At 42.2% G+C, this 22524-nt stretch overlaps 1 protein-coding gene across 3 annotated transcripts in view; it reads left to right on the forward strand.

The window, feature by feature from the left end:
• Window positions 1–16591, forward strand: part of LOC124054198 (dihydropyridine-sensitive L-type skeletal muscle calcium channel subunit alpha-1-like) — a 269412-nt gene extending 252821 nt beyond the window's left edge. For 2 of the 3 annotated variants that reach the window (XM_046379885.1, XM_046379893.1), the window contains 3 exons: window positions 8208–8333; window positions 9935–10089; window positions 15632–16590. In XM_046379885.1, coding sequence (XP_046235841.1) covers window positions 8208–8333; window positions 9935–10089; window positions 15632–15641 — 291 coding nt within the window. In that variant the 3' untranslated portion in view covers window positions 15642–16590. Of the gene's footprint in view, window positions 1–8207; window positions 8334–9934; window positions 10090–15631 lie in introns of all 3 variants that reach the window. The other variant, XM_046379903.1, reaches the window with a different exon arrangement.
• The last annotated feature ends 5933 nt before the right edge of the window (window positions 16592–22524 follow it).

A 22524-nucleotide genomic window follows, 5' to 3' on the forward strand; every position in this document is an offset into this window, starting at 1 on the left:
CAAATTGAAATCGATCTGATAAATAAGACTGAAACCAGCTTAATGCAGTTCCTTTGATGCCAATTAGGTGTTCCAATCTGTGCAGTAATACAGAGTGGTCAATGGTGTCAAATGCAGCACTAAGGTCCAACAGTACAAGGACAGAGATAAATCCCTTGTCTGATGCCAGGAGGAGGTCATTTGTGACTTTGACCAATGCTGTTTCTGAGCTCTAAAGCCAGATTGAAAATTTTCAAATAAGTTATTATTTTGAAGAAAGTCATATAACTGATTGGCGACTGTTCTTTCAAGGATCTTGGAAAGAAATGGAAGGTTAGATATTGGTCTATACTTGCTTAAAACCTCTGGATCAAGTGTGTGTTTTTTAAGGAGAGGTTTGACTACAGCTACTTTAAAGGACTGGGGTACATAGCCTGTTATCAGGGACAGATTGATCATGTCTAATAGACAGGTGCTAAGTAAGGGTAAAGCTTCTTTGAGAAGTTTGGTAGGGATGGGGTCTAAGAGGCATGTTGTTGGCTTGGATGAATATATGAGTGAGTATAGCTGATGGGGATCAATAGGTGAAAAGCAGTCAAGATGATTATCTGTTTCTACTGTTCATTCTAAGACACTAGTGTTTGATGTTACATCAGTATCAGCTGAGGTCAGTAGGTGCTGAATTTTGTCTCTAATGTTTAAGATCTTGTCGTTAAAAAAGGTTATGAAGTCATTGCTGCTAAGGGTCACAGGGATACAAGGCTCGATAGCGCTATGGCTCTCTGTCAGCCTGGCTACAGTGCTGAAGAGAAACCTGGGATTATGCTTGTTATCCTCAATTAATTTTGAGTAATAGGCTGCTCTGGCAGTCCGTAGGGCCTTCCTGTATAATCTAAGACTGTCTTGCCAGATTGAGCGAGATTCAATAAGTTTGGAGGAACGCCATTTCCTCTCAAGTTTTTGCACATTTTGCTTTAATTTGCGAACCTCTCTATTATACCAGGGTGCAAGTTTCTTTTGGCAGAAGTTCCTTGAAAATGGGAAAATCTTCAAAGGTTTTCAACTTGATTAAAATATTTTTGAGTTCTGCCATGTCCACTGCTGCATCAATCCCACAAGCTAATTTTACTACTTCAGTGTTTTATTTTAGATAACATTGTATGCAATGCAGTGGAAGTGAGATTGGGAGATATAGCAGACATTAGACATATTCTTATTTTTTGAGGGGAGGGGGTGAAAGGGTGTTAGGAATACATATGTTTTTGTAATCCATCATGCGAATCCAGTGGAGAGAGAAATGTCCTTTTAGGGTGTCCTGGTTGAGAGGATTTTCTGAAGAGTACAGCACAGAGGCACAGTGATCTGGTGAAGAACAATTGCATGAGCCAGTTTTTTTAACAGTAGTCATGAGGTGGACTGACTTAAGGTAAGTGCTCACAGGTGTTCAGGTGAAATGGGAGACTTCTCTCTGAGAAGAAACCAAAAAGACAAACAGGAGAGGAGATAGAATTCGAGAGCAAAACACAAGGGAGGGGAAAACAGAGGAAAACACAGGGGAGAATAACTGACAAATCCTAACAATTTGTTTTTCTTCTTCGGAAGAATTTTCATAAAGCAGAAACATTATATTCACATATTTAGAAAAATGTTTAAATATATATATAAAGTTCTTCAACTACACAATACATTAATTAAAATATAACAGTTTAGTTGTAGTAGCAGTAATTGTTTCAGGAGAAGCGGATATAACAGTTGCATCATTGTTCAAGTTTATTTATATAATCCTTTATCATATAAGTAATAGTAGTCGTAGCATTGGTAGTAGTAATACCAGTTGCAGCAGTTGTTGTTGTACTAGTTTCAATAGTAGTGGTGGTCGTAGTTAAATAGTGTTGTGCACTAGTAGGAGCAGTTATTATTGGCAAAAGAGTCAATGATTATGGGGATAATCATTAAAGCAAAAATCAGTGTATGCTTTATACACATAAAAATCGGGGCACCACCCTATGCATCAATAGCCAAATTAATAAATAGGAAATAACATTTCTCTTAAAATTATGAAGGATGAATCCGAGCACTGACTGTCATGAATTCAGCTGTTATTACAAGTACATACACAATAACCACAGACAACGACAGGTTGAACTATAACAGGATTTATTAACCAGCAACAACCATCCAGAGATAAGTATCACTTTGTATGTGTCCCTCGAAGCCAAGATGGCGGGTCGTAGCGTAAGTGACGTCAGCAAGACCAAGATGGCAGCAGAGTGGCACGCAGGACCTGCAGCTCAGAGCCAAGATGGCGATTGCCCACGTAATATGACTGACGTGGCAAACAAAGACTACAAAGGCAAAGATCCTCGAGCATCACATGTCTCGCGAGGAGATTTGTGATCGCGTGCTCGGACCTCTAACTCATGCCCATGCAGAAATGGGAGAGAGAGATAAAGATAGAACACAGTGGTGTTCCAGGAACAACCTCATCCTGAACATCAGCAAAAACAAGGAGGTTATAGTGGACTACAGGAGGTCCAGGAAGACCGATCATGCTCCCGTCTGTATACTTGGGTAGGCGGTTGAGCGGGTGGACAGCATTAAGTTCCTGGGCATCCACATTTCCTCTGACCTCTCCTGGTCAGTGTACACTTCACACCTGGTGAAAAAGGCCCAACAACGACACTTCTTTCTCAGGAAGTTGAAACGGACTGGACTGTCTACTCAGCTGCTCGTGAACTTTTACAGAGCCACAATTGAAAGCATCCTGTGTCTCAGTGTGACTGTGTGGTATGGCAGTTGCACAGCACAGGACAAGAAGGACTTAGCCCGGGTGGTGGTGAGGACAGCACAGGGGATTGTGGGCTGCAGTCTACCAGATCTGGACTCAGTTTACACTGCCCTGTACTGCTCCTGTACCGCTTCCCTGATGGAACATTAAAACCAGCACAAACAGACTCAGGGACAGCTTCTTCTCCAGAGCTGTTAAAGCAATAACCCCCCTACAGTGAAACACTCACATCCCACCCCCCTACAGGACTTCACACATACACCCTCCCCCGTCTATCTGCATACACACACACAGCATACCATAGTCTGGCACTAAGTGCACTTTTTTATCTACCTCATTTTGTATTTTGTATTTTTATATTTTTTCTTAAGTGTGCAATTTTAATTTTCTGCTGACTATTTATAAGCGTGTTTTTAAGCCGAGAATCTGCACAAAATTTCGTTATGCTTGCATAATGACAATAAAGACTCTTGAATCTTGAATAGAAGAGGAACTTAAAGAATTAAGAACCCAGTAAAGATCACCACTTCAGTTCTTTTGAGTCTCACACTATCACCACACAACAGCGGAGTCAGTAAACCGGAGTTTATCTGCTCAGATATTGATCTTTTAACTGGTGATGCGCGAGCTCACGGAACTGATAGATTTAGATGATTGGTAACCAAAAATTAAATGAGTGAGGCACTTACAAGCGAAAGTCATACATTAGCAACTCTATCTCAATAATGGTGGTAACAAAAATTAAATGATTGCAGCACTTACAAGTTAAGAAAATCATGTAAATAACCCTACTTTACACTATCTCTGCCTTAACCCTAGAACACTAACGTTAAAATTAGTAACACCATCACTAATGTTGGGTATATTTTACCCGATATAATATCTCGGACAAAATACAGTTTATCACACCAGCGTTCATCATGCCATATAGGACACACAGTGGCCACCTCTTGGTTTTTCTTTCACAGCTGTACTGAGCACACATTTGGTCGAAAGTATCAACACATCCCTTCATTTGGTTGTAAAATTCGATCACTTCAAAATTGTGTGGGTTAAAATCACCGGGGGCGGTCTGTCTTACTACGGAAACTCCCTGTAGTAAGACAGTTAAAGGCAGGTATGTGATTTCGTTTACACACGTTTAAAACCAAATTGATAAATATATGGTATTGCCTCAATTGATCTAAAATGCTACTGGACATAATAAGTAAGGGTTTAGTGCACAGGTGTCAACACGTGCAACCTGTTACAGACGGTTTGAGAATTTCCCTTTGGAGATAAATAAAGGAACTTTGATTCTGATAACTTTTTATCAGGGAAGGGCCTCACTGTTTACACTTTTGTAAATTGTTAGACAGAGAAACCAAAGGCCTTATCATCCATACACCCTAGCATAATGGTTTTGATGAAGATGAGGGTCTTTACCACGTGTTTATGGAGACTGAGTCGGTGAAATTCAGTATAAATAAATAACTATATATAAAAAAACTTATATTGGATGCAAACACCAGGGAAATAATAGAATAATAATCTATATAATAGAATATAATAATGCAACAGTAGTGTGTCGTACAGCACTTTTCAATATAAGACTCTCTCAAACTATAAATCATAGCTCTGGTCTGAAGCTCTGCAAAATTCAATGAATTAGAATCTTGAGAGTTTGTAAACATATTAAAGACAAAATTGTGTGATGAATCTGATTAAAAAAAAAACAAAAACATTTTTTGATCTAATTCAAATAATATATTGAAACTTTTTGTGGGAGGCTGAGCACTGTTGTTTTCCAATACATATATCCCACTTTTTATCTCCACAGGTACTGTCTGCAATCTCCTAGTGTCACTTAAGAGGCATATGCACATAACATCTTTGTAGGGGTGGGAAACCCTTTTGTTTTATCCATTTTCTCCTGTTTTGTGGTCAGATAGTTTAGACTAGATTGCTGAATTTTCTTGTTTTATTTTGGTGAACAGTACAAATACATTGTTTTGTTTGTTATTTTGGGCAATACTCACTCTGATACCTTCTTTTATTTATTATATGCTAAATAAATCTACTTTGTTTTGGACTGTCCTCTGCTGTGGCATGATTCACCCTTGGGTGGGGAGTTCACTTTGTGCTACACTCATGTTCCCCCTAGGCCAAGCATACAAGGCAGATACCACCTCTATGGCATTCCTCCCATATTCTTTCTAGCCATATTATTAAAATGCTCTTCCTCTTAGATGATGACTTCTTTCTAACACTGTTATTAAAAGCAGAGATACATTTAGATACAGGAAGGAGGTGATGAGGTTATTCCTTTTCTACATCCCACTTGTAATGATGCCTTCTTTGTTTCCTTTTGTGCTTGTCTCACCTTTGACAGATGAGGCAGTTTGGAGTGAGGTTGCATTCCTAAGCGTAGATGTTTATTGCCCTCTCATTGGTCAAGATTTGACATTGATCTCACACTCTCATTGGTCTAGACGTGCACTGTTTGAACGGTGTCATGCAATAACTTTTATTTGTTTTTTGGCCCTATATACAAACATTGAATTGAAATAAACTGAACCGAATTGACCTCTGTCTATGATCTGCTTTCATGTGAACATCCTGCTTTAAATGTTCACATTACTCTTCGGCCACTTCAATGAAGCTGATATTCTCTTTTACTGTCTTTCAGTAGGTTTCATACAAGCATTTAGGAGCCTTGTTTGCCTGGTAGTATCATGTGTCATCATAGTGGTTATGTTATTTGGTACATACCTTGGATTTGAGGCATGCTCATGTCTGTAATGAATTATGGTTTGATTGATTTGAGGAGATGGTATTTTAGCTGAAATAGATTCATAATCACCCCATCCTCAGGCATGTCTTTCTCATCATCTATCTCCATCCATCTATCCATTTTCTATACTGCTTTATCCATCTTCATCTCCATCTCCATCTTGTTCATTTTAACCATTAACATCACTGTCACCACCACTCACCACCCTGCCCTTGTTTCCAAGAGCCTGGGCATGGTTTTACAAGTGGTAAAGAGTTACATAGCTTTTAATTGCCTAATTTGATAATTTGTGATTGAGTCACTAATTTCATGTGTTATTATTTTAATGAGAGCAAAAATAAGAATTTCTTAGAATTACAAAACAAACAGACTTTGTATCAATGTAACTTATTCTTATATTATCATTTTCTTAATAGTATCTACTACTTGATAACTTCAATATATGTTAGTCAAACTGTGGGCTTATGTACAGGTATCATTCTTATGACTTCAATGTAGCCTATATAAACAAGACTCACATAAAGTCCAGTGCAGATCTAATACCCTCTCTGTAAGAATCTATTACAGTGTACATTCAAGCAAACCTTGCTGTATAACACTGATATGGTGGTTTTTCTTCTGTCTATACAAGTTAAAATGATAAAATGAAAATGAAGAAAGTTTAACCTTTCACAGAACACATCAATTCAGGGGACAGAAACATCAGATTCACACGAGAGGATGTCAGGAACAACTGCATATCTTTTTTGGACTGCGCTGTACACACTGAGGATAATGGGAGCCTCCATATCGAAGTGTGCAGTAAACCCACAAACAGACCACTATTTTCTCTTTGATTGTCATCCTCCCTCTGGAACACATTTTCAAGCACATTTATTGTAACCAAATATTTCTGCTTGCAAATATATTTGGAAAATCCTTGTACAGGCACAGAGATTTGAAAAATAAAACAAAAAGCATGATGTGTGTGTTTTTCACATAATGTCTTTTTGACAACTCCAGAGTTAGCAGGTCCAAAACTAACAAAACTTTCACTATCTTTGGCAGTTGTTATGATATCTACATCTCCTTTGTAATTTAGCTGTTTATTGCATGTATGTTTCTTTCTATCTCTCTCTCTCTCTCTTTCATCCTCTCTGTGCTGTCTACCTCTTCTTTCCCCCCCCTTCATCCAGCCGACTATCAGCAGGATAGTTCTCCCTTGCGAGCCGGGTCCTGCTCAAGTTTTTTTCCTTGTCACTGTCTGCTTGCTCGGGGGTTCAAGCTCTTGAATTGAATTGAATTCTTAGAAATATATTCCTTTTTTCCATTATCAGGGTTCTTTGCACTTTTTTAGAACAATTTGAGATTATGTACTCATTTTGTGATAACAGGTCAAGAGGATGTAGTGACCGGGTTGTCAAATTGTCTCTATATAATACCCTCCCACATTTATTTGAAGATAAATGCAGGAGAACAATGTTTTCCATTAGATTGGATATTTTAGTTATTCAAATAAAACTCAATAAGAGTATATACCTCAGTTTAGTATGGTTTCTTTTGCTGTCATTATGGCATTATGCCCTTGCTGCCATATTTTCGTCATTTACAGGTAAAACTCAAAAATGTTGTGGTGGAAAATTAGCAGCAGTAGACGAAGCTCTTTCAATAAAAGACTTTTATTATGAAGACAGCAAAAGCCGAGTTAGTCTCCAGAGTAACTGAGTACATGAAAAAGTCAAATCCCTTTATACCAATTTAGTCCTACCACACATCCCATGTATGGTATAAACTGCCATTGCTGTCCCCCCGTTACCCTTGTTATTTGACACTTTAAGTCCATGACAGGATACCACAATGTTCTTGGTAATTACTCAGTATACATGTGCAGAAAAAAACATGTTACACAACTTATTCTCTGAAAGACAGCACACATTGCATGTAGGGGCAGAAAGTTCTACAGAAGTGAACGGCACACTATATGAATATAAGATAGAGGTGTGTACATGTAATTAAAATGTACCATAATGTGCAGATAACCAATCTGTAATTTGACCTAACCAGACCTATTTCCACAGTGCTGGAGAATACCCAATTAACTGCCACTATAAAGAGGAAAATCTAGGATCTAAACTACAAAAACTAACTAGAAACTAAATTGAGCTATGAAAAGTACAACAAAAAATCACTCTTAACAGAGAATGCTACAAAAAGCTTACAAGGCATCCTTGCCTGTAGCAATGGCTGTGGCAAAAACGCTGGCATGATCTCACTAAAAATGAAATACACTGGCACAAGACAAGGGTAACGCAGACTATTTCAAACACGTGAGGGTAATGGGAAACAGGTGGATACAATCGGGTAATCGAGGAGACACTCACACTGGAGACACATGAGGAAGGGCAAGTGACCTGAAAAGAGAGAAGAGTTACTTTTCAAAATAAAACAGGAAATGATGAGACATAAACCCAAACAAGACATTAACTCACCACAGTATGACAAAGACAAATTGAAATGTCAAAATGTTAAGTCAAAATAGCCAACATAATGTAAAACAAATTAAAAACATATAATAATCCTTCTCAACTAATACTGTTGTAATAAAAAGAAAAAGAAATAAAGGAGTAGTTCCAAGGAGTGTCATTTACTTTGTTTTGTTCATGTTTCTTCTTTCTCTGTGTCCATTAGGCAGGGTTAAGAAACACTGAGGAGGAAGCAGCACCAGAGCTCCACAGGGCTATTTCCGGAGACCTTGCGACTGAAGAAGAGATGGAACGAGCTGCCAATGAAGCTGCTGTGGAGACCATCTACAGGGTAATAGGACAGGATGGAAAGATGAGTGAATAGGTGGAAGATGGAAAGAAAACTTGACCTGAATTATATAGAGATTTACAAACTGTTACGAGTTGCTAAAATGCTAAAAGACCTAATGTGCAAACAAACATGAAGGTAAGGTGAACAAAAGGCTTTAATGAATGAACTTAAATGAACTCAAAAGGAAATGGAAGTAAACTAAAAGCAACTGGCAGTCCAGGTAATAATAGTCCAACCAAAGAAAATGACTGCTTCTTAGCCAGAGCACCCAAGGAGATTGCCGAGCACCCACAGAGATTTCTGAGCACCCACGTGTGCCAGTCTATGCGTCATTGATTTGCTAAAGACCACTCCCTGCTACCTATCAACGCATTGCATTATGATAAACTACCAAAAATGCTGGACGGCAGTGGTTGATTTAGCCACCAACATGAACAAATTTGTCATGAAAAAGCGAAAAATATCCACTGACGCCACACCGTCTTCCAGTAGGCCTACCTTGTCAACGACTGAGAATGACTGCAGCAGCAGTACAGATGATGTTAGGCAGAAAAAAAGTTCGGGCTAGAAGGTAGCTAGAAAGGCAAATACCCATGGATAGCCTATGATGCTGCAAAAAACAAGGTATTTTGTGAGGTTTGCACTGCAGCCAAAAACAGGGGCACCCTCTCCCATCTACAACACATGACCAAGAGTCTTTGAGAGCGTTTGATGGTTTGGGTTTTTTTTTTGGGATGGTTTTTCCAGCTGGGCCAAAGCACTGGAGAGATTTCAAACTCAAGAAAAGTCAAATCTGCATAGAGCTGCAGTTAGCACTGTCGGTGCTACTAATGTGGGTGTAAATATTGCCACATTAATTTTTGCTGGTAAATGGTTAAATTGTGGATTTTGTTTTTCCCTTTTCTTTCATTGGAGCGGTTAGGTTGCATTGACATTAAACTCCTTGTATGCAACACCAGTGTGTAGATTGTGTGTGCTTGTGAAAGACTGTGTGTGTGTGTGTGTGTCAAAATAGCAACGAGTGATGCAAGCATGGCGATGACATGACACAAACAGCTGAAAGGCCTTCTCTGTCATTCAAAGTGTAGTCTTGGCAAACCTGAAAATATTAAGAATCTGCTAATGGGCTGAAAATACAGCACTGAACAGAGCTCCACCCACTGCCAATTGCCTCCCAAATGAACAGTGATATGTTGAAACTTAATCTGATTTTACTTGTTTCAAAACATCAACAAAAGTTTGGAATTTGGTGAAACTGTTCAGCATATTAATAGAGTATACTTTGTACAAAAATGGATGCACACATTCTGGGAAGGAGACAATTTCATAACACAATTTCAGGACAGTCACTCTAGACAGACCCATTTTTTCAACAAATACTTTACAGGAATCTTTACTCTTACATAACTGCCAACAATTAGTCATTACTAAAATGGTAATATCTGGCAATTAAAACCACAAGGGAATGAACAAAAAATAGAATATGATGCAAATATATTATTATCTCAAAACTGATATTTAATGCTTTTGTATTAACTTGTAATGACATGTGCCAAATGTTAATATAGCCCACAATAACTGTGCTATATTTTCTTACACAGAGACAAGGTCTTCTTTTTGGAAATCACTCAGAACCTTTTTCTGTTGAGAGTGAGGCAGCCAGTGGCAGCCAGGCCACGAGTCAATGGTTTCAGCAGATGGTGGATGGAGTCATCAACAGCAATGTCAATATCACCAACAGCAACACAAGGCACAGGTTTGTGTGCTCATACTTATGTTTACGTCTATTGACAGTCTTAATCTCAGTCTTTTAGTTTTTATTACTGAAATGTATATTAATTATTAAATTAACCAGTTAATTATATTTAGTGGTACCACTACTAATTATCGGGGGCAGGGGGGTTAAACAGTATGTACCTGTGGTCTTTTAGTATTTGTTTTTGCTCTGTGCAGACACCTCACCTCACCAGTATCACAGATTCTCTGTAAATGGGTGCCAGTGATGTTCTGGGAGGTTTTAATCACCCACTGCAGAGCCTTCCTATCCTGGACCATGCACAAACCCTCACAGTTTGTGATGTTTCCAGTCACAAAATTACATCTGAGCTTTCTTCACCAGAGTGGAGATGTGTGATGTCTGTGACAGGTTTTTTGTGATGTTGATTCCAGACGGCCTAAAATTTTCCCTCATTTTTACAAAATCAACAATCCCACTTCTGACAAATACATTTGTGGGCAGTCGTGGATCAGTGGTTAGGGTATCGGACCCGTAACCGGTGGTTCGATTCCCCGTACCGGTGTCCATGGCTGAGGTACCCTTGAGCAAGGTACCTAACCCCGACTGCTCCCCGGGCGCTGCATGCGGTCGCCCACTGCCCCGGGTTTGTTGTGTGTGTGTGCACGTCACTTGGGTGGGTTAAATGCAGAGCACGAATTTCGTTGGAGTGAGTTCCCTCCAATGACAAAATATGTCACTTTCTTTCTTTCAGTTCCTGGCATTGGTGCCGAATGCCAGTAGTGATGATTGTCACATACTTACATGTGTTGGTCACAACTGACAACAATATGTCAGCAAAAATACCTTAAATATGAATACCACAACCTGATATTTTTCATCACACAGCATTTACATATGTAGGACCATGAGAGTCACAGAAATAGTAATAAAGGATTTAATTAATTAATAGCTATCCATCCATCCATCTTCTTCCGCTTCATCCGGGACCGGGTCGCGGGAGCAGCAGCCTGAGCAGGGATGCCCAGACTTCCCTCTCCCCAGACACTTTCTCCAACTCTTCCGGGCAGACCCTAAGGCGTTCCCAGGCCAGCCGAGTCACATAGTCCCTCAGGCGTGTCCTGGGTCTTCCTCGGGGCCTCCTCCCGGTGGGGCATGCCCGGAACACCTCCCCAGGAAGGCGTCCAGGGGGCATCCGAAACAAATGCCCGAGCCACCTCAACTAGCTCCTTTCGATGTGGAGGAGCAGCGGCTCTACTCCGAGCTCCTCTCGGGTGACAGAGCTCCTCACCCTATCCCTAAGGGAGCGCCCCGCCACCCTGCGGAGAAAGCTCATTTCAGCCGCTTGTATCCGAGATCTCATTCTTTCGGTCATGACCCAAAGTTCATGACCATAGGTGAGGGTAGGAACGTAGATTGACTGGTAAATTGAGAGCTTCACCTTGCGGCTCAGCTCTCTCTTCACCACGACTGGCCCGTACAACGACCGCATTACTGCTGTCGCTGCACCAATCCGCCTGTCAATCTCACGCTCCCATCTTCCCTCACTCGTGAACAAGACCCCGAGATACTTAAACTCCTCCACTTGAGGCAGGAACTCTCCTCCAACCTGAAGGGGACAGACCACCTTTTTCTGGTCGAGAACCATGGCCTCGGATTTAGAGGTGCTGATTCTCATCCCAGCTGCTTCGCACTCGGCTGCGAACCTCCCCAGCGCACGCTGAAGGTCCTGGCCTGAAGAAGCCAACAGGACAACATCATCCGCAAAAAGCAGAGAAGAAATCCTGTGGTTCCCAAACCAGACACCCTCTGGCCCCTGGCTGCACCTAGAAATCCTGTCCATAAAAATAATGAACAGGACAGGTGACAAAGGGCAGCCCTGCCGGAGGCCAACATGCACTGGGAACAGGTCCGACTTACTGCCGGCAATGCGGACCAAACTCCTGCTCCGAGAGTATAGAGACCGCACAACCCTTAGCAAAGGACCCCGGACCCCATACTCCCAGAGCACCTCCCACAGGATACCCCGGGGAACACGGTCAAATGCCTTCTCCAAGTCCACAAAATGGCCACCAGACGCTCGCCTGTGAGCCCCAACCCCAGGCCTGGCTCCAGGGTGAGGCCCTGGTAACGCCATCAATAAATAGTTCAAAGTATAAAGGCACAAACATGTGAGGCATTGCCCAACTTGCCGCTGTACAAATATACTGAATCGACACTCCTCTGCATAAGGCCCATGATGAGGAAATGCCTCTGGTAGAGGCAACAGAGATGACCTCCACAATCCAGTGTGACAGTCTCAATGGGTTGCCCTTATGAGGAGTGGCCCAGTGGCCCCAAATCCAGCTGTTCTATCAACATATACCCCCAGAGACCATACGGGGCACAGGGTGTGAAGCCGCTTGTCCTCCTCCGAGGAGAATGGTGGAGGGTGAAAAGCCAACAGCTCTAAAGTTGAGCATCTGTAAGACCACTCCATTACTTTTGGCACAAATGCTGGATTAGGCCGTAAGCAAGCCTTGGCCCGCCCAGAGGCCAACTGCAAACAAGATGGATGGACTGACAAAGCCTGTAAGTCACTCACGTGCTTTGCAGTGGTCAGAGCCAGTAGCAAAGCAGTCTTAATTGAAAGAAATCTCAACCCAACCACCACTTACGACTGTAAAGTAAGCAAGTGGAGGAGGCTCTGGCATTCTAAATAGTGTCAGTGACCTCAGGAGGCAGACCTGCTGCATTCAAGTTCCACCTCTCACTGGCCAGGCCCAAAGAGACATACGGTCTTGGTGAGGGTGAACAATCTCGCCCCGAGCCTGGGAAAGAAGATCCCTGCATATGGGGAGTGGTCATGGCTCATGTACCAGAAACTGTATTATCTCTGCTATCCAGTTTTTGGACAGCCACTGAATAGCCATCAAAATTAGCGACAGCCCCTGTGCCTGCACTCTGATCTGAGTTGAGAAATCAGAAAAAGTGTCAGCCTGGCGGTTGATTTAAGCTACAACAGTGGAGTTGTCTGTTTTCACTAACACAATATGGCCATACAGTTAAAGCAGAAAATGTCTGAGTGCCAAAAACACTGCATGCATCTCCAGCACATTTATGTGAAGTTGCACCATTCGCTGGGACCCCACACTGTTGTCTGCCCTGCCCAATAACATCACACCCCACGCCAAAAGAGAGTCATCCGTTGTCTTACCCTGGACGACACCGCCCCCAGAGGTATGCCAGACATCAGCATCGCCGGGTCTCTCCACAGCCGGAGAGTCACAATGCACCGCACCGTTATTTACACTCTGCAGTGCCGATGGCGCTGAGAGCAGTGATGCAGAGATGCCACCCATTGCTGAACATCCCTCATCATAAGCAGCCCTAACTGCACCACCGATACCACTGATGCCATGAGTCCGAGAAGCCAGAGGCATAGTCTGAGTGTCACCACTTTCCCCAGCTGAAAAAGTGTGAGATGTCTGAATGCCGTCTCCTTTGCCTCTGACAACCTGACGCAATAGGAGAGGGAGTTTATATTGAGCCCCAAATACTCTGTGTATTGTGACAGCTCTAGACGACTCTTTGCCCTGTTTATTCTGAAACCGAGGTCTCTGAGGTGATTCAACACCGTAACAGAATCTTTGATCACCTGCTCCCGCAAGTGAGAGCATATGAGATAGTCGTCTATGTATGAAAATATTCTGATGCTGCTGTTTCTTAGTAGAAACAGCACCACTTCCATACACTTGCTGAACACCCTCGGAGCTAAAGAAAGGCCAAATGGGATTGTCTGAACTTCATAGGCCGCCCTTTGGAAACCTGAGGAATTGTGTGCTGGCCAAGTGGCAATGTGAAAATACACGTCTGCTAGATCAGTTGTCACAAACCATTTTCATTTGGATGGATCGAGTGGCAGAGTACTTTGTGTTTTAGCATTCTGAACGTGTCTTTTTGTAAGTGTCTGTTCAATACACGGAGGTCCAAAATAGGTTGCAGAGATGCACCTCCCTTCTTTGGAATGAGGAAGTATTGATGTCTTTCCTCACTTGGTGAGGAAACTGGTCTGATTGCATGTTTGTTTAATTTGTTTGTTTAATTGTTTAAAGACACAAACTCTTCCTCCTCCTGCCACAGATGCTAACACGCCGTTGTGGTTTCATAGCAAATTGTAGTCTGTAACCCTTGGCAACTGTTGCCCTTGTGGGACTTCATCTCTCCGCGATGTGCTGCTCCCAGTCAGAGGAGTATGGGCTCCCACTTCTGGGAATGGCCGACCAAGGCAACGTTCTCTTTTGAGGGAGCATTCCACCCTCAGCCACTTGCCTGCAGGAATGCATTCTTTATTTTTCCTTTTTTCCCCTGAAAGAGAACAATGGTGCTGTAAAGTGTTTGGTGGCACTACCAGAGACCAGAGACCTCATCTGTGATGTTCCCTGCTGAGCTGCTGGCCATGGGATTCCCAACTTGGCTGCAGCACGTCTTCAGACCTTATATAAGTTGTTGTCCATTGGTGGAACAATGTCAGCAGCACTAAATGGTCTAGACTGCTGGGGTGGAAAAAAAGGGTCATCCTCTTCTTCTTCCCAGCTCATGGAGGCTCACGCCTGATGGATGTCAGGCTTGAAAGTGGCAGCTACCAGACAGGGATCCTGACTATTAGCTAGAGCTACTCTCAACCTCCTTTCCAAAATTTTCTCTGGCATTGAAGCACAGTGAAAACATGATGGTGGGTCAGCTAGTGAAGCCCGAGCATGTTTAGGGCCCATGCACGCTATGCACATCAGGTGAGGGTCCCTGCCTGAGATGGTTGCACCACATGAGGTGGGACACGAGCAGGATGCATAGACATACTATACATAGACATACTAGTGGAAAGGAGAGTTAGGCCACTACAGGTTATTGGACTACACTCGTCACAACACGTTAGCCTTTATCCACATTAAGTGAGTCTAGCTATTAGCCGTTGTACGAGTTAGGTCATCGTGACACGTTAGCTTAACTCAGGTAAACAGTGCAAGTAACAACTTACTGGTCAACTGACACCAATTAAGCTCAACTTGATGCGTTAGCTTTAGCTACACAGCTACAAGCTAGTACAACAAAGTAACTGCACTGGTTAACCATGGGAACAGCTCGCCCTGACGCGGACACTGCTTCCAACTGCGCAGCTACTCTGAATACTTCTCACAAAGTACTTACTCCGCACAATCCGGACTAGGTTGGAAACTGCTTTCAGCACTATACGTGGGACGCCTGAGAACTGTTAAGCAGCTAGCCAAATAGCCTGAAACATGCTGAGGGAGCAAAGTAGTTTCTCACTATGCCCAAAAGCATTTGAGCACCAAGCATCATTGATCATTGAGTCCACCTCGTCTCGTCCTGCTGGAGTCCTGCGCTCTGTTCACCTGTCTCTAATTTTCAGTTGTTGTAGTCCCATTTCATCATTATCTACTCAGCTACAAGAACAACCCATGAACACTCATCGTTATTGTAAATATGCCATAGTTTTCTGACTTGCCTGTTTGCCTGACATGGAGATTACATGACTGTTTCATTCTTCTCCTTGTTTTCCCAGCCTTTATTAATAGTAATTTGGACGAACTGGCCTCTAATAACTGATGGTCTATCAAAGTTCTTCAAAGCTGCGACCCTTTGACTTCGGCAAGATGGAGATGGCAGGAACTCCTTAAAAGACACAAAAAAGGACTGATGAAAGGGACTACCAAAGCTGCCCACCCTTGCATCCAGTGTAGAGCAATAGACTTGGGGCCCAGGAAGAAAAAGTCTTAATGCTAACTATTAACACTGAATACAGGAAATGCCACAAAACAATCCCTGCTACAGAAAAATATTTTTCATTAAACTATGAATGGGCTATTGTGATCTTCTGTTCACATTTTTATGTGAACTTTTAGGTAAATTCTCTTTTTTTGTCTGCAGTCTCCGGATTTCTTAATATGCCTAAACATGTCTGTTCCTTTCCAGTATTCACTTGTTTTTGTTTTTTTGTTTTTTAGCTCTGTGGGGCTGCTTTAGGTCTGTGAGACTACTTCAAACTCTGAAGGGTTAGGCTCATACATGAACACTCTTCCCTTTTGAAAAATATTGAAGCAAACAAATAGTTTGATTCTGCTGTTGCCTGAGTTTTGCTGTCCTTCGAAGTCAGCTCTTTCTATTCTATTGTTGTGGAGCACAATTTAGCAAAAGTTAGATTGTTCAGCCACTAATGGGGAAGATGAGCTGGAACCAGCTTAAACCATTGTGAATCGTTAGTTATGGCAATCCATGTGAGAAAATCCAGGTGTTCATTGGTTATTCTTCCTGTGTTTTCTTTACAGCGTTGTATCACACATTAGACATTTGATCACTTGTTAATATAAAAATGTTGATTAATGCAGATTTAATAGTATAAAGATCCTTGTCTGCTTTAATAAAAGAAAAGATCAATTTATTAACTTGAGAAATGGATTTGTGCTAGATAGTAGTGTGTAGTGTGCGAGATAAAACAGTCATTGATGCTGCATTGTGTACTGTTTCAATATACCAATATGTTTGACTAAAAGTGTGATTAAAATCTACGTTCAACAACATCTGTGTCTGTGGTGTCATGAATTGAGGATATTTAAAAAGTGGAACCAGGCTGTTGGTGATGAACTAGCTCTGTCTGAGCTTTAATTTAACATCACTGAAGTTGTTCTGCTATTTGCTATAGAGAGTAATTTCACACTGTTACTTTGAACGTCTTTTCTAGTCATACACTTTTATCACTCACTTTAGTAATTTCACACTAATCTTATAACCGATTAGCATATTAAATTTAGTTAAGCTAGCTTAGCCTGTTCATTAGCGATGGCTTCTCTGTCTCCTGCTCGCTCTCCTGCTCTCTCCTGCTTGGTGTGTCACATGTTTAGTTATTCCTCTGCCTCCTTTAGTGAAAGTGGTAAATGTAATAAATGTAGTTTACTTGTAGCGCTGGAAGCGAGGCTTAGTGAATTAGAAGCGCAGCTCCGCACCATGGAAATAAAGTCTTTAGCTAACTTTAGCCAGTCCCCATTAGCCAGTGCGGACCAATCTAGTGTAGCCTGTAGTGTGTCCTAGCCTGCCCCCAGTAGCTCCCGAGCAGGGTGACTGTACGGAGGAAGCATAGTCCTAAGCACAAGCCCACGGTTCACCCCCAACCTTTACACATTTCCAACAAGTTCTCCCCACTCAGACACGGCCACTGAGAAATCAACTCTGGTAATTGGCAGCTCTGTAGTCAGAAAAACTATGTTGGACTCCATAGTTTTCTCTGGACCCCTACTCAATCTGACCAGTGATGTATAGCTGCATGTCATCATTCAATCGCTGGCTGTCGAGGTGGTGTCCAGCAAATAATGTGGGTTTGGTAGATAATTGGCAGACCTTTTGGGGAAGACCTGGTCTCATTAGGAGAGACGGCATTCATCCCACTTTGGATGGAGCAGCTCTCATATCTAGAAATCTGACTCAGTTTCTTATTAAACCAAAATCCTGACAACCCAGAGTTGAGACCAGGAGGCAGAGTTGCAGTCCTACACGCCTCTCTGCACTTCCATTACAGTTACCCACCCAATATTCCATAGGGACTGTGTCTGTCCTCCGACCATTTAAATTAATTAAATCAAATACAAAAAGAGGAGCTATACACAATAATCTTATAAAGATCAACACCAACACCTCCATAGCTACAACAAATAGGAGAATTAAATGTGGACTGTTAAATGTTAGATTTCTCTCATCTAAAGCTGTACTTGTAAATGAGTTAATATTGGACTATAATATAGATTTATTTTGTTTAACTGAAACCTGGCTTTGGCCAGAAGAATATGTCTGTCATGATCTGCTGTCTTTGAGTCACTGGTTTTTCCGTTGTCCCCTGAATGCTTCATCCTTCAGCCCATTATCACCTCAATCAGCCTCACTGCACTCACCTGTTCTCCACACAGGTTACAAAGGCAACCCCTGCCCATCTCTCAGATTGTTCCTCTGTTCTGCATGACTCTCCAGCTCTGTTTTTCAACTTGCCTTACCCATTGATGACCCTGCTTACTTCTGTTTTTGCCTCCTGCCTTCTCATTTGGTAAAGTAGTCTCTGATTTTTCCCTTCATTTTTTGAAGAAGGATTTTTTCATTGTGGCTAAATTTTTGCTGAAAAGGATTTTTGTTATTGAACCTTTTAGTGGACTTCTTTGACCTGCCCCGCTCCCAGATGGACGTTTTACTTCCTCAGCAAAGCTTCCCTTATCTAATTAATAAAGTGTTTTGCTCCTTACTGACTTTGTCCGGTGTGGTGCATTTGGGTCCATGTAACTTCCTGGTTTCAATGTCAGCTTAAATGAATGCACTCCCAGTGTTGGGTAATGTAATACATCACTTCCTGTTTCTGCTCTACTCATTCACTTGCCAGCATTTGGTGCTTGGTGGTATTGATGTACTTCAATCAATATACTTTGTGTTAGCTTACTGTGGTTGGTTTTTACAAATAAGTACACAAGCACTTTAGGAAAAGTTTATTAACCGCATGTTCATCTAGATTTTTTCCTTTCCCGATCCCCGCTCTGTCTGTCGTTCAGCTCAGCTTAGTGCTAGCATGGCTTCTTCCACTCACTCTCCCTCTGCCTCTGCCTCTCCCTCTCCCATCTTCTGTAAGGTGTGTGAAATGTTTAGCTATTCCTCTGCCTGCTTTAGTGAGAATGAGATGTGTAGAAAGTGTAGCTTATTCAAAGCCTTGGAGGCGAGTCTAACCGAGTTAGAGGCCCGGCTCTGTACTGAAGATCATAGTCCAGTAGTCCCGGCAGCTAGGCAGCAGCAGTTAGCCTGTGCAGACCGGCCTACTTTAGCTACTTTAGCTGATGTCAGCCGCACTCCGGCAGCCTCCGAGCAGCCGGGAAGTCAGGGAGGTTGGGTGGCTGTTCGAAAGAAGCAGAGCCTGAAACAAAGGCCCGTGGTTCACCACCAACCGGTTCATGTATCTAACTGCTTTCCTCCACTCAGCGACACACCCGCTGAGAAACCGACCCTGGTTATTGGCGATTCTGTTTTATGAAACGTGAAGCCGACAGCAGCGACCATAGTCAAATGCATCCCAGGGGCCAGAGTGGGTGACATAGAGGGCAATTTAAAGCTGCTGGCAAATATGGTAAGATTATAATTCACATCGGCGCGAATAACACGCCAGTCGGAGATCACCGAAGTTAACATTGAGTCGGTGTGTAATTTGGCAAAAACTATGTCGGACTCCATAGCGTTCTCTGGTCCCCTCCCAAATCTGACCAGTGATGATATGTTTAGCCGCATGTCATCGCTCCGTCGCTGGCTGTCACGGTGGTGTCCAGAAAATAACGTGGCTTTTATAGATAACTGGGAGACTTTCTGGGGAAAACCTGGCCTCATTAGCAGAGACGGCATTCATCCCACCTGGGGTGGTGTGGCTCTTATTTCTATGAATATAGCCAAGTTTATTAGACAACCAACCACCTGACAACCCAGGGTCGAGGCCAGGAGGCGGAGTTGCTGTCTTACACACTTCTCTGCTGCTTCTGTAGGACTGCTGCCCTCTGTTAAAAGTAGAATAAATAAAAATATAAATGCACACAGTAATACTAAGTTTAACAGTCCCATAGAAATAGTGTCAGTGCCTCGTCCTCCCATGGTCCAACCAGCACAAAATTTAAGAAGTGTTAATTATAATAATAAATAATAAAAATACAAACTAGCAAACATTTAGAGCCAAAAAATAGGACAATCAGATGTGGATTATTAAATATACGATCCCTCCACTCTAAATCCCTCCTAATCAGTGATCTAGTTATTGATCATCAGTCTGATATATCTTGTCTCAATGAGACTTGGTTACGGGATGAAGAATATGTTAGTTTAAATGAATCAACTCTGGTTATATTAACTATCATGTTCCTCGAGGCACAGGCCGAGGAGGAGGAGTGGCAGCAATCTACCACTCCAGTCTTCACATTAATCCCAAACCTAAATCTATCTATAGTTCATTTGAGAGTCTCACTCTCAGCCTGTCTCACCAAAACTGGAAGTCAGAAAAGCCAGTTTTATTAGTTGTTGTGTATCGCCCACCTGCTGCTGCTTACTCAGAGTTCCTGTCTGAGTTTTCTGACTTCTTATCTAGTTTAGTGCTCAGTACAGATAAAGTCATTATTGTGGATGACTTTAACATTCATATGGATGTTGACTCTGACAGTCTTAAGACAGCCTTTAACTCACTCTTAGATTCAATAGGTTTCCTTCAGATAGTAAATGAACCAACACACTGCCATAATCACACCCTCAATCTGGTTCTCACCAACGGCCTAGAAACTAAGAACCTGTTAGTTGTCCCTCAAAACCCTCTCCTTTCAGACCATTCACTTGTAAGTTTTGAACTAACTCCAACAGACTTTACAGACTTTACTTTACAACTTTACAACAACAAAAGGTCTACTATACCAGATGCCTCTCTGAGAATAGTGTAGACAGATTTAGGGATGCAATCACATTACAGCTTCCTTCAGCACCATGTACCAGTACAACAGAGTGTACTGATTTAAACGTTACTCCTGGAGAAATTGAGTCTTTTGTCAACAACACTGCAGCCACGTTGCACACAGATTTTAGATATGGTTGCTCCACTGAAAAAGGTTACAAATCATAGGAGGCTAGCTCCTTGGTATAATTCAAATATATGAACACTGAAGGAATTCAATTCAATTCAATTCAGTTTATTTATATAGCGCCAATTCACAACAAAAGTTATCTCATGACACTTTCCAATTTGAGCAGGTCTAGACCAAACTCTTTAATTAAATTGTAAATAGAGAGAGCCCAACATTCCCCCTTGAGCAAGCACTTGGCGACAGTGGCGAGGAAAAACTGCCTTTTAGAAGGCAGAAACCTCGGAGCAGATCCCGGCTCAAGATGGGCGGCCATCTGCCTTGACCGGTTGGGTTGAGAGAGAGAGAGAGAGAGAGAGAGAGAGAGAGAGCAGGAGAGCGAGAGAGAGAGCGAGGGAGAGAGGCAGAGGGGGTGGGGTGTGAGAGAAGGAGCACACAAGCAGAGATGCATAGCAGCAGTAATAATACCAGAAGTATTGGAATGTAGATAATGATAATGACAATGAAGTATACAGAAGGTATTATGGTGATTTTGATAACAATGGTAGTAACAATAATGGTAGTAGTAACAATAATGGTAGTAGCTGTACTGAGTCGTAACAGATTTAAATCAGATTATGACTAAAGAGTAGTAATTGCAGTAGGTTTTGAGCAGGACGACAGCAGGACCGCAGCAGGAGGTCCAGTCGTGATCGATAGGAATCTGTGGGACAAGAAAGCACAGGGACTCCAGGGAAGAAGTTGTGTTAGTAATATGCATTAATGGGACATGAATGTGTGCAGAAGGAGAGGGAGAGGAAGAAAGAGCTCAGTGCATCATGGGAGGGCCCCCGGCAGTCTAAGCCTATAGCAGCATAACTAGGGGCCGGCCTAGGCCAGCCCTAACTACAAGCTTTATCAAAGAGGAAAGTTTTTAGTCTACTCTTAAATATAGAGAGGGTGTCCGCCTCCCGGACCGAAACCGGAAGATGGTTCCATAGTAGAGGAGCTTGATAACTAAAGGCTCTGGTTCCCAATCTACTTTCGAGGACTCTAGGAACCACAAGTAGCCCTGCATTTTGGGAACGCAAAGTTCTGGTGGGATAATAGGGTACTATTAACTCTTTAGGATAGGATGGTGCATAAGTGAGGAGGAGAATTTTAAAATCGATCCTGAATTTTACAGGTAGCCAATGTAGAGAAGCCAGAACAGGAGAAATATGATCTCTCATGCTGGTTCTTGTCAGTAGTCGTGCTGCAGCGTTCTGGATTAGCTGGAGAGTCTTTATGGATTTATTGGGGCAGCCTGATAGAAGGGAGTTACAGTAATCCAGTCTAGAGGTAATGAATGCATGGACTAATTTTTCTGCATCTTTCTGACTAGGATGTGCCTAATCTTTGCGATATTGCGGAGGTGAAAGAATGCAGTCTTTGAAATATTTGCTATGTGCGAGTTAAAGGACATGTCCTGGTCAAAGATAACTCCTAAATTTCTTACAGTGGAGCTTGAGGCCACGGCTAAGCCATCTGGCAATGCAATATCACTGCATAATTTGTTTCTAAGGTGTTCGGGGCCCAGAACAATAACTTCAGTTTTGTCTGAATTTAGAAGTAGGAAGTTGCTGGTCATTCAGGTTTTTATGTCTTTAAGACATGCCTGAAGCTTGACTAGCTGATTTGTTTCATCTGGTAGTACAAAGTACAATTGTGTGTCATCCGCATAACAATGAAAATGTATGGAGTGTTTCCTAATAATATCACCAATGGGGAGCATATACAGGCTGAATAACTGAACTGACTCCAGGCATGTCTTGAGGACATGAAGGACTGGATGACCTCCAATTTTTTG

Source organism: Scatophagus argus, chromosome 3 (genome assembly GCF_020382885.2).
Source record: "Scatophagus argus isolate fScaArg1 chromosome 3, fScaArg1.pri, whole genome shotgun sequence".
In the NCBI taxonomy this organism is placed as follows: Eukaryota; Metazoa; Chordata; class Actinopteri; family Scatophagidae; genus Scatophagus; species Scatophagus argus.